The sequence below is a fragment of the Pleurodeles waltl genome, chromosome 4_2 (genome assembly GCF_031143425.1).
Source record: "Pleurodeles waltl isolate 20211129_DDA chromosome 4_2, aPleWal1.hap1.20221129, whole genome shotgun sequence".
Classification (NCBI taxonomy): domain Eukaryota; kingdom Metazoa; phylum Chordata; class Amphibia; order Caudata; family Salamandridae; genus Pleurodeles; species Pleurodeles waltl.
The window spans coordinates 487,665,055-487,678,316 of NC_090443.1; the positions used below are offsets into that span (position 1 = coordinate 487,665,055).

Here is a 13,262-nt window from a genome sequence, read left to right on the forward strand (position 1 = left end):
CAATGCCCCAACACTCTACGGTTCTCTACCCCACTCCATTATACGTCCTCCACTCTGTGACATTCCATGCCACTCCACTTCACAACACTCTATGCTGCTCCACTCTATGACCCTATGCCACTCTACTCTGTGTCACTCTGCTCCACTCGAAGCTACTGTTCTGCACTTTATGCCACTTTACTCTACCCTACTCCACTCTATGCTGCTACACTCTATGCCATTTCACTCCACACTACACTCTATGCCACTCTGCTCTTTGCTACTTTAGTCAAGGCCACTCTACTTTAGACCACTCCACTCTGATCCATTCCACTCCACTCTGCTCCACTCTAGGCCATTCCAATTTGGGCCACTTCACTCTAGGCCCCTCCATGTTGTGCCCTTCCAAACTATACTCCTTTATGCTACGGCCCCAGTGCTTAATTTGTGCTTGTTGTTTCCGGTGCTGAGCACCGGCACTTATTTTTGAGGGCCAGCGCTTATTTTTCTGCCTCAAGCATTTACTGCGAGCAAAAGACACATATGGGAAAGACGGAGAAAAAGAAAAACGAAAAAGCGTCACAAAGGGAGAAAGCAGAAAGCTGCTAGAGTGAGCTGAACGGGCAGGGAGTGGCTTTAAATGGATTGAAGAAGCCCAAGATGGCTTCTGGATTACGCTGCCTCAGTATTCCGTGCTCGCACATTTAATTGCAGCAGCCGCGTGTTTAAGAGGAGGGCTTTGAGCACCGGCACGTCTTTATTTATAAATTAAGCACTGTACGGCCCTCTATGCCATGCCCCTCACAACTACTTCTCTCCATGCCACTCCACTCAAAGACACTCTATGCCACCCCACAACACTCTACTTCACTCTGTGCCCCTCCACTCTATGTCCCTTAACCTTACATCACTCTTTGACACTTTACTCCACTCTATGGCACTCTTCTCAACTCTTCACCACTCCACTCTATGAGACTGCACTCTCCTCTACTCCACTAACTTTGAGCAATGCTGAACAGCTGCCACGCTGGTGTGCAACATGGCTAAAACACATTGGCACAGCCAATAGCTCTTGCACAGGCGAGACCTATTGCGTATGCTAATGCTTATTACAATACAGTTGTCTGCTGGAATCTCTCTATCTTCTCTTGGTTTTTCGAAGGTAAAATGTTTTTAAAAAATCCATATCTCACAATTGTTAAATTAAATAATCTACATAAAATAATAATTGGACTTTCTGGGTTGTTTCAGGTTGTCAAGAAAACGAAATTCTGAACCATCAGATGGACATAGAAAAAATAAAAGACATTCAGGCAAACTGCAAAAAGGTGAGCATTTCCTATATACCGACAAATATGAGCAAAACCTGCCCCCTAAATTAATATTTAAAGGACTTTTTTTAGAAGCTTTATCTGTTTGTCATGTTTTCTCAATGCCTTCTCTATTCCTTTGCAAATTTGTGGTCCTTTTCCCGATAAGAACTCCTACCATATGCTGAGCGGGACCTTAATTCATGCCATACTCTCACTTGCCAGTAGTTGTCACTGCTGCACTGGGACTGCTTTCTGCAAAACACCATCCAATTCCATAATGTGTCTAATGTGTGTCTCTGCTGTACGAAAGTCTGCTGCCGACATATTGCGAGGTAACACTGCTTTACTGGTTACCTACATCAGTGTCCGTCTGCCCCCACCAGTACTTTGAAGTGAATGAACACTGGGGATCACTGTTGCACCTGCATGATCGTGCTCCTTAAAAAAACACTTTGCAGACAATCACATACTGTGGCTATTCACTGAATATCACTGCTGCGCCCGTGTCAGGATTTCAGACAGTGCCATCCTGGGAGTTTAAAGTGGGTGCCACTGATGAATCCGTGTATGTCTGCCCCTCTTCCGTCGCAACCAATGTTCCTCTTGCACTAGGGCCAATTCCCTCAGGCCCTCATTCAGTGCTGTCACTGGGTGCGTTTGCTGTCGTACTAGCAGCTCTAGCTAGTACTACAGTAGGACACAAGGTCTCCCTCCTACAGTTGACAAGTGAAGCTGGCGAACTTTGAACGTGTGGTGTGAATATCTGCCTCAAATTCGATGGTGGCTGACTTCCAGCAGCCCCTCTAAACATGTTTTAGACAAGATAGTCAAGGGATGCGTTTTAAAATATAGTGTTTTCCTAAATTTGCTAGAATTTAAGAAGTTCTGAAAGGGCAGTACTGATCTTGTACAATATTTTTCTGGCATGCCAGGCATGCCATACCTTCTTCAGGTACTCTGAGACTCACCATCCTAAGTAAAAAGAAAATGGGCGTAAAACTGTGGGATTTTCAACATAATATTCTTACATGTTGTCTAAAGACCTGTAGGTATTGTAGGCAGTTTTAAAATTCTGACTTTGCTGTCACATATAGCCTATAGTTTTTTCAGTATTATTTAAGATCTTTCGCCACTTTGTTTTTCCTTAATGCCTCTTCTAAGTAGATTCTCCGTCATATGTTAAGACAGACAATCTACTTGGAAAGGCAAGGTGGAAAAATCAAACGTTAAACACATGTCAGAATCACAGCCAGTCACTGCCAAACTAGATAAATCCTACGACTTCGTACAGTTATGAATCTGTAAATAAGGTAGCACGTGCATGATGATGCAGCAGACCTGTTACTCCAATCTTAAATGCTCACTTCTTGGACAGCAGTACTGATAATACTGCTACAGATGAAGAAATGCCACCAAAGCTAGCAAATGACAGCCTTAGCAGTAAGTGCACTCTGAGGCAAAGGAGCAACAATCAGCAATGTCGCTCCTACTCAGATTAACCTATCTGCCATATATTGGCTTTAAATAGCCACAAGGTTGTCAAGGATGGCCACCATTATGGAAAGAATGCAAGAGTGTTATCAAGAAAGCCCATATTAGATCATGGTTGGTCACCATATTATTAAAGATGGTCAGAATGTCCTCATGAATGCCCACAATACGCCAGACAAATGCTAATATTATGAGAAGAAGAATTGGGGTTTCACCAAGAGTGCTTATTATACGTTGAAGATGCCAGGTGTAGAACTGTGCCAAGTTTAAAAAGAATACTACCTTGAATGGCCACTGTATGTCAAGGTTGGGTCATTATTCCAAGGATAGCCAAAAAGCCATCTTAACTGCCCACCATATATAAACGATGGCGCCCTATATTGCGAGGGACAGACACATTTTTCCCATGAAAGCCGCATTGTCATGGGTCAGCCACTGCTAAATGATGGCTATCTAAAATGTCGCCATGAATGTCACAGGATATCAAGGATGGGTCACATTTATTGACAGGGATAGCCAGATTATTGTGCTGACTGCCCACATTATGTAAAGAAGAGACCAGTGGTAATCCTGGGATAGCCAGAATTCACCTTTAATGCACAAAGTATGTAATGGATGTCGTCATATTATGAAAGGAATAATCATATTTCACCATAAATGCCCATTGTATTTCATGGATGGGCCACCAATAATCGAGGGATAGCCAGAATGTTTCTGTGAATGGTCGTAGTATGTCAGATGTAAATAACACTAGGTCAGGGTGAGACCCCAAATCCTTTCCCACATATACACACATGCAGGCTATTGATTCTTCACTATCATCTCTCCTCTAACCTACCTAGCGTCTGACAGGGCATGAGGTGCATAACTGGCAACAGCCATTGTGGCAGATTTAGATGATAAAAAAGACTGCACGAGGCGTGTGTGTATTGTGCTAGTGCAAGGGTAGTTGTATTACGATCACTCCTCCCACATCTGCAATACGCCTCAAGCCAGGAGAGCCTTCAGACATCGTACACTGTGCATGTAAACAGAAAATGCGGTGAGATATCATTACATTGACTGCATGATCTGAGCATCCATGGACAAGCAACCTTTGGTCAGTGGAGTAATGCAAAATGACTAGCCCTCTCACCGATATTCATGTTTTTTAAAAACTTTTACATTTGTTTACCTTGCTTAAAATATGTATTGGAGGTGTATTTGGTCTCCTGCAGGTCTTACGTCAGTTAGTTGGAGGGTCTGCTGACTCTGATTGTGTGGAAGCCTCCAAGTGCCCAGGGAGTGGCGGCCGGCAGATGGGCAAGGAGCTTGAAAATATATGGTACGACCTGCTAATGTTTATCTTACTTGTTAGTGGGTGTTGCTTTTGTGCTAGAGTCTGCTGGGGTGTCCTCTGTGCCCTTCCGTGAGCGCTAGATGTAACGGTAGAGAGGTGTTGCAGCACCCCCAACATACCCATGCTGCAGTTTCTAAGGTGAACGAGCAATAAAGATACCTTTAAAGTTTGTTTTTATCTTGTCATGTTTGCTGTGTGTTCTGAGACATAGGTCAAATGTGAGGCTTATCTTCTGACAAATTGCTGTTTATTCTTTTAACAATGTGGTGTTTAACTTTTTAGGGTCGAGCCTGCGAGTGCATGTGCTAGCGCATGCGTCTCACTTGCGAGCCACTTTTGTTAACTGAAAAGGGCTTGGAGCCCACCCGCTGTTTACCATTTGTTTACCATTTGTTGGCTTGCCTGGCACTCTTCTTTACAGCCTCGTAATTGATCCCTGCAGACCTAGCATCATTTCCGTTCCTTTCTGTGGAGCAGGGAACAAGCACTGATTGATTCAACTTAATCAGTGCCCGTCCACTGCTCCTGGTGAAATGGAGGTACTTCTTTTTAACTTCTAGAGCCCTGCAAACAGAAGGCGTGTGACTGTCCAAAGCGTGCCCAGCAAGACAAACAAAACTGCTACGTTTTATTTTTTATAGTTAAGTTTATTGTATTTTGCCAAGTCATATTTTCTCACTTTGTACTCTAGTTTTGTTTTTTCTTGTGGGCGCTGTTCTCAAAAGGTGACAATTCTTGTTCGAATTATTGCAAAGCGACATCGTTTCTTTCTCATGTGTAATTTCCAAAACTATGCTTTAACACATAATCGTGCATACACCCCAATCCATCCCTCTCCAATCCAGTCTGCCCCACTCCAATCCAACCTACTCAATCCAATCAATTCCACACAACCCAATCCACCCACTGCAATCCACCCCATTCCAATCCACCCCTCAAGCCAACCCAGAATACACCTGTTCCAATCCACTCCACTCCACCCCACTCCAATCCAAACCACTCACCCCAATCCAAACCATTTCAATCCACACCAACCCCAATCCTCCCAACCCACCCCACCCCACCCCACCCCACCTCAATGTGGTCCACCCCACACCAATCAACCCCATTCCAGTCGTTCTTCACGCTAGTACACCACAATCCATACTGCCCCACATCAAATCCCCCCGCTACAGTCCAATCCACCTCACCTCACACTAATCCAATCCACTCCAACCCAATCACCCTACTCTGATCCAGTCCTCCCCACTTCAGTCAAATCCACCCTACTCCAATCCAGCCCAGACCACTCAATCCAAGCCATCCCAATCCATTCCTCCACACACCAATCCATCCCACTTCAGTACAAAATTATCCACCCCACTCACTTCCCTCCCACTCGAATACAAACCAATCCACCTTAATCCACCCACTCCATTCAAATCCACGCCACTCCAAACAACCCTAATCCACCCCACTCCAGTCCTACCCACTCCAGTCCCACCCACCCCACTTCAATCCAATCCAGCTCACCCCACCACAAACCAGTCCACCCCATTCAAATCCAATCCACCCTGATTCAATCCAGCCCACCCCAGTCAAATCCACTCTACTCCAAAAAATCTAATCCACTACAGCCCAATCCACGCCACCCCACTCTACTCAAATCCAGTCCAACCCACTCCAATCAAATCCAATCCACCCCACCCCAAACAAGTCCACCCCATTTGAATCCAATCCACCCCACTCCAAATCACCCCACCTCACTACATCCAGTCTACCACACTTTAATCTACTCACTCCAATCCACCGACTCCAATTCATCCCATTCCATTACAATCCACCCTACTCCAATCCAACCCTCTCCAATCCACCCCACTCTAATCCAAACGACTCCACTCCAGTCCAAGCCACTTCAATCCACCCCACTCTAACCCAATCCATTTCACCTCAAAGCAGTTCACCCCACTCCAATCCACTCAACCCCAATCCAAGCCAATCCAATCCAATCAACCCCAATCCACCCCACCCCAGTTCAGTCCACCCCACTCCAATCCAATCCATCTAATCCACTCCAGTCCACTCCAATCGATTCAATTTCAGTCCATCCTACTCCATTCCAATCCCATCCATCCCACACTACTCAATCCACCTCACTCTACCCCAGTCCAATCCACCCACTCCACCCCACTCTACCCCAATCCAAACCACCCCACCCCATCAAATCCACCCCACTCCAATGCACCTCACTCCATTACACCACACTCAATCCAATCCATCCCACTCCAGTCCAATCCACACCACTCCAATCCAATCCACCCCACTCCACAGCAGTCTACCCCACTCAAAATCCATTCCATTCTACCCCACTCCAATCCAATTCAATCTACTCCACTCCAGTTCAATCCAATCCACCCCACTCCAATCCAGTCCACCCCACTCCAGTCCAATCCATCCCACTCCAATCCAACCCAGTGCACCACAATCCACTCCACTTCAATACAGTCTAATACACCCCACTTCACCCCACTCCAATTCACCCCTTTCCAAACCACCCCACTCCAATGCAATCCACCCAATCCAATCCATTACACCCCAATGTAATCCACTCTCAGTCCTATCACCCCAATCCTATTCACCCACCCATCCCCAATTTAGTCCACCCACTCCAATCCTCCCTACTCCAATCCGCCCCATTCCTGTGTAATCCAACCCACTCCAATCCACTCCACCCCATCAGGTCCACCCACTTCAATCCACCACATTCCACTCAATCCATCCCACTGTACCCCATTCCAATCCACCCCACCACCTCAGTCCACTCCAACCCACTCCATCCTGTTCCACCCCACCACTCTCTCCTCAACTCGACGACGCTGCTTTCGAGGACACTCTCTGCCACTGAACTCTACTCCACTCTACGACACTCTACTCACTCTGCACCACTCTATGACATTCCAACAAATCCACAACACTTTACTCCCCACTCTACGAAGGGGAACACAACTAACACCAGGCCAATGTGAGCCGTGTTGGGCCTCCAGTGAGTGCATCTTTAGTCCTATGGCACAGGAAGCAGTAACATCAGGCCTACTGTAGGAACTTTCTACTGAAAGCTGCTGTTGCTACAGTAGCACTGGACTGGGAGCGGCCATCAATGTAGCAACATCACTCTTGAAGCGTCTCTCACTACAGTGACATCACTATGGGAACTGCCTTTACTGCGGTGACATCACATTATGAGCTGCAACTACTGCATTGACATCACACTGCGCGCTGCAACTACTACAGTGACATCACATTGGGAGGTGGCTTCTCCAGAGTGGCATCCCTGTGGGAGATGCTCCCAATGTAATTACACCATACTGGGCACTGCCTTTTACTGCAGTGACATCACACAGGGAGATTCCTTAATTGCAGTGACATCATAACGAGAGCCGCTCCCAGTCCTCTGGCGTCACACTGGTAGAAAGTAGGTCATGTAATTGTTTCTGCCAACCGAGTGTTTTCAGTGTAGACCCTGAAAATGTCTCCTCTCCAGGTCTGCAATGAGCTCCCTGCAGAACGATATGCAGAACATGAACATGTCCAACTCTGAGTGCTCACGAGGAAATCAAGGTGGGTAGAAGTGTGTAAGATGCGTGTGTTTGTGTGCGCGAAGAGACAACGCGATTGTGTGCGGAGGCAGTGGGTATGAGGGGCATGTGAGGGTGGAAGAGGGCAGAGTGAGTGAATTGCTAAAGGTGGAAGGAGGGTTTGGGTTAAGGCATACAGAGTGGTTATGGGAAACAGTATGTGCAAAGCAACAAAGGGAATAACGGGGAACAAGGTATGTAACTTGCGGGTAAACAGGAGCAAAAAGGTGAGGGGGGATGGAGAGTGTGTAAATGACCAGGGTGGCTGTGTAGAAGAGGCAGCATAGTCTGTAAGAGACAGGATGAGTACGCGGATATTCTGATGTGCCTGTTAAGGGGAACAATAATGTGAGTGTGGGACTGGGAATGAGGTGAGTGTGCACTGATGAACATTATGAGGCTACAGTGGGGAAAAGGGTGAGAGTGTAAAGTAGTAACAAGCTGAGGACCTCCTTTCGAGTTTGGCGGACGGGTTACTCGTCACAAGCGTGACGGATATCCCGAAGGCCATATTTCGATTTTCGTCACGTTTGTGACGGAGTAACCCCGTCCCCCACACTCTGAATCAGGCCCTAAGTGTTAAATGATGGCAACAAAATGCCTTTGTGCTGTTTTACATAGCGCCGCATTTTACCATTTCAAATAGCCTCTTGGCACTCTTTGGTGTCTCGGGCCTAGTGCTGAGTTGTCCTAACTGTAGGCAGTTCGGCGGGGAAGGCTTATCATGACCTTCGACCCTAGGCTATCTCCCTGTGCCCCTGCTTTGATGCCGTTGCCTGACCCCGAGGGTGCTGCATCTACGTTAGTGTGGTGTACACTTCTTCACTTCCTTGTCCGTATCATTTTAAGCTGTCCATGAGTTCACTATCCACCAGACAGCTAGCCTCTGAGGCCACAAACTGGGTGTGTAACAGGGCAATGTGGTGAGCCTGTGTGGCAGACCAACAGGGGACGGCTTGACAGGCAACTCGAATGTGTAATAGGGCGTGTCAATGGGTTGGTCACAAGAAGAGTGTAACATGGGAGAAACAGAGTGAGTGACTGGGCAAGAAGGTCAGTGAATACCTGTAACTCAAGTTGATTGTGTGTAGCAGGCTTATACCATGGTTGTGCAATGTAGAAATGAGGCAAATGTTTGACAAGGCATCAAGGCGCTTAAGTAAATGTGCAGCAAAGATAGCTAATTGGAATCAGGACGCAGTAGTTGTGGAGAAGGATGGGGTCTTTAGAATAAGGATTGTGTACTCCGAGACAAGGGTAGTGTACCCAGGACTAAGGAAGATAATTTGGAGGATGAGGACAGATTACCATTAATTTAGGAAAGAGAAAGACTTGCTATTTACAGCACTTAGCAACAACAGGTCTGGCGGGAAGAACCATACAAAACATATTATAGTAATTACTATTATTGTAATTACTCAGAGATAGGGGCAGAGTAATCAGGGATATGGGCAGAACTTTCAGGACTAAAGGTGGGGTGCTCTGGAATAAGGATGGAGTTCTAGATTAAGGGTAGGGGTTCTCTGAACTATTCAGGAGGTTTTGAAGTAATAAGGATGAGGTACGTAGAAAAAAAGGTAATGAACTAAGAAATAGGGGATGTGGCTTGAGACGGGGCACTCTGAGAAGGATGGGGGTACTAGAAGCTGAGGACAGTGTACTCCGGGATAAGGCAGTAATGTTCAGGGATAAGAACATTGTATTCCGCATAAGGATGGCGTCCTTTGAGATAATGATGTTCTTGGGATAAGGTGCTCTTGGAAAAGGATGGTCTAGGGAATATGTACTTGGAGTAGGGACAAGGTATTATGCGATAATAATAATAGAGTTCTTTGGGATAAGAATGGTGTCTCAAGGATAACAATGATGTACTCGAGTAGGACTATGTATCCGAGAATAAGAACAGGTACGTGGAGATTAGGAAATGGTACCCTGTGATAAAAACGGTACTCAGAAAATGGCATGCACTGTGGGATAGGGAAAGGTACTCCGAGATAAGAATGGTGTACCCTGAGCTCCCTGAGATAAGGAAAGAGTACTCTGGCGTAAGAATAGAGCACTAAGAGATAAGGACGTGAAACTGGAGATTAGGAAAGGATTACGCAAGTATAAGAACAGAGCACCATATAAGGAAGGGTGTTATGAACTGGTTTATCTCAAATAAGGAATGGTTACTTTGGAATAAGGAAAGGTTTACTCAAGATTAAAGATGGGGTTATTGAGAAATAAGGATGGGGTTTCTCCGGAATAACTGCACACACATATATATAATACTGTCAAAAACCATAAAAGCAATATTCACATCATCAATAAAACATTCAGTAAGTGAAAGGAAAATATACAGTATAATTACTAAGAATGATAACATTTCCCAGATAAAAGAACTTTTACTTAAAAACAATTGCTGGAAAATATGTCTGTTTTTTAGCATTGCCTTATGTATCCTTGCCCTGCCAGCTTCTTTTTTCGAATCCTCCATGCACACGCAAGATACCTGCAGAGAGCTTAAACAATATATTCGCTAAAATCATATTTTAAAATTCTTGCTGCCTCTAAACAAAATGTGCCTAATGATTTACATAATGGGATAATCCAGCTTCTCGTAGGAATTTCATAGGTTCAGCAAAATAATAGGAAGTGATCTTCGGATTCTAGAATAGTCAACCACATGGGCAGTTTGGGGACCCAGAACCACGCCTATCCCATTTGCTTGTAAAGGAAGACAGGGGCGAGATACTAAATCTGAACTTCATATACAATGTTCGGGAAAAACTGCATACTTATTTGGTAATAACTTCACTTGTTACTTGAGGATCTGACTGGTTCCTCTGGAAAATGGATAGTATACACAGAAATAAGGATGGTGATTTAGGAAAGGCATCCTAAGAGGGGTGGGGTATGCAAGTAAGGACAAAGCACTCTAGGATAAGGATGGTGCGTTGAGGGATCACAAAAGTGTACTTGGGATACATATCAGGTACTGTGTGGTATGGATGCGAAATTAGGTATAAGGTACTGTAGGATAAAGATGGTGTACTCAAAGATACTAGCATACTCTACGATAAGGGAAGAGTACTGTGGCATTTGAATGGGGTACTCTGGGATGAAAATGATGTATATGAGTGTACAAATAGTGTACTGAAGGACTTTGGTGGTGCACTCAAGGAAAATAACAGGTAAATGGAGATATGAATGTGGTACTCTGGGATAAAAATAGTACCCAAGATTAAGAAGCTTACTATTTGATATGAACCGGTACTCTAGGTCTTAGATAAATAAGGTCTATTTTGAGTATAGATAGTTAGAGATAATAGATACAGTACTTAAAGATAAGAACTAGGTACTTGGAGAGTAGGATAGAGTGTTCTGAGATAAAGTGTACTCCAGTACATGGAAGCAGTATTCTGGATAAGAAAAGACTGCTTAGAAATATGCAAGCATTACTCTAGGACCAGGATAGGGTATTAGGGCAGAAGGGCATGGCCCTGTGGAATAAAACAGTATACCCCGAAAGAAGGATATGGTACTCTTAGGGATGGACAAGGGTAGCAGTGATGATGACGGAGTACTCGTGTATATGGATGGAGTACTCCCGAAAGGGACATAGTACATGGAACAAACATAGGATACTCTAGTGCCTTGCTATGATACTTACTTGATGGTGCTCTTGTAAATCTTTCCCAATGTTTTTTACACCTCGCAGGTCGGAGGCATCGAAACCAGAAGAGTTGCGAAGGTGGCAGCAGTGGTTGCGGGGGTAGGGGTACACCAGAACGGTCGTGCTTCTAGCAGAAAGAGGTACTGTTTTACTCTAAACTCTCCTTCTCGATGCTCTCATCTCTCCTGTTTCTGTTTCTATTAATGTATTAAAACGTTTGAGTACATGGTCATGTCACCAAAGGATGCTATGCAGCTTAGGTACTTTAGGTGGAGACAACTGTAGCGAGAAATCATTTATGAGAAAACATTTGGAGGTGAGACAGGAGAGTAAGAAGGGGGATTGGAGGGGTTCTAAAGTCATTCAGAAGCAAACTCTTGGAAGAAAAGAGCATTGCAAAGGGAAAAGCCTTGATGAGCCTTTGCATAAATCGGGTTCAAGGGGCTCAAATTTCGACAGGAAATAGAACTGTGACCCAGGTAGATAAAATTATTTGACCAAGTGCACAGTTGTAATCAAGTCTTGCAGCTAGGATTACAACATAGGTCGTCTGGCTTCAGTGCTCTAGGTGTAGCCATCCAGACAGAATTAGAATTCAGAACCTGGTGGGAGATAAGCACCCGTCATTGGGAATAATTCCTGTCATAAGTTAGCGGTGTCTTGTGGGGTATAACTGGCTTTTTTTAAGTCCAGGTGGTGTCTTGTAAATGCTAGTGCTAGTATAGTACCCGTCTGTAAGGCATAGCGTCTTCTCAGAAGTCACAGTTCTTCCCTGCGTTAATGTAGCCGTTTGTGACATATTGCGGTCTCTTGCTAGGAAGTGCAGTGCTCCCTGCAGCATAGTGGCCTCATGTGCATTAGAGTGGACGTCCATGAGCTATTTTGTCCATTTCTGAGATACTGAGGCCTCTTGCGAGTGGCTGCACAGAACCCTCATATAAGCTGCAGTGTTTTATAGTAAGGAACAATGAATTACCTTCACTCAGACAGTGTTTCTTTTGTGAGGAATTGGGGACTCATTTGAGAGATAGCAGTTTTCCTGAGTTGTTGCGTCTCAGGAAATAAAACCTCTCTAGTGGTATGAGCTCACCCTACCAAATTTTGTGAATTAACATATTTAATCTGGAGAGGGACTTGGCTCTTATGCAGCTTTTTGTCCTGCCTTAACATCCTGAGTTTGCGACAAGACTAGTTAAAAAAAATCCATCTCTAATATCTCTCTCTCCCACTCTTCTGTGTGCCTTCAGGTTCCAGTGGAAGTAACTGTGATGCAGATGTGAGATTCAGCAGACCCCACACCAGAACCCCAGCACAACCTAACATCGTAATAAACTGTCAGTGCTCTTACCTCCATGCTGCCTTTGTTTCTGGGCCATGAGACTATGGACTGTACTCTGTTCTTACTTTTACTGATGGGGCCGTCGGATGATGAACTATTCTCTGCTCTCATCTGCCTGCTTCCTGTTGTGGGTGGACCATAGGAACATGAGTTATTGTTCTTATATATTTCTGCGTTTATGTAGTGCTGACATCACTGAAGAGTATCAGAGGGCTTTGCATGCAAACAATTTCCACTTCCTGGTAGCAGTTAATAATAGGATGGTTTCAGTTATGTATAGAATCAGCTACAGATTACACAAATGAAACATAACAGCAGAGGTCACACTATTCTGGAAAATGGTGTAGAATAACCTCGGGCCTCTTCAGATTTGTTTTGTAGTTTAAACCAAGAGTATCCTAGTGTTACTCCCTTATTGTACATCAGGGTTTTGGTAAAAGAAATCCGGTATAGTGCCAGTGACCTCTTGCTGCATTGGGCGTGAGTGAAGGGAGCAGTCCAGACAAAGAGGCAGAAATGCAGAGGGAAA

General features: G+C 44.9%; 1 protein-coding gene across 1 annotated transcript; it reads left to right on the plus strand.

Moving 5' to 3' along the window:
• Nucleotides 1–1,234: 1,234 nt before the first annotated feature.
• LOC138292973 (coiled-coil domain-containing protein 159-like) lies at nucleotides 1,235–13,014 on the plus strand. The gene is made up of 5 exons (XM_069231874.1): nucleotides 1,235–1,307; nucleotides 4,001–4,107; nucleotides 7,643–7,719; nucleotides 11,440–11,534; nucleotides 12,642–13,014. Exons 1-4 carry the CDS (start codon nucleotides 1,263–1,265, stop codon nucleotides 11,523–11,525), a joined length of 315 nt encoding a protein of 104 aa, XP_069087975.1. The 5' UTR covers nucleotides 1,235–1,262; the 3' UTR covers nucleotides 11,526–11,534; nucleotides 12,642–13,014.
• Nucleotides 13,015–13,262: the final 248 nt, after the last annotated feature.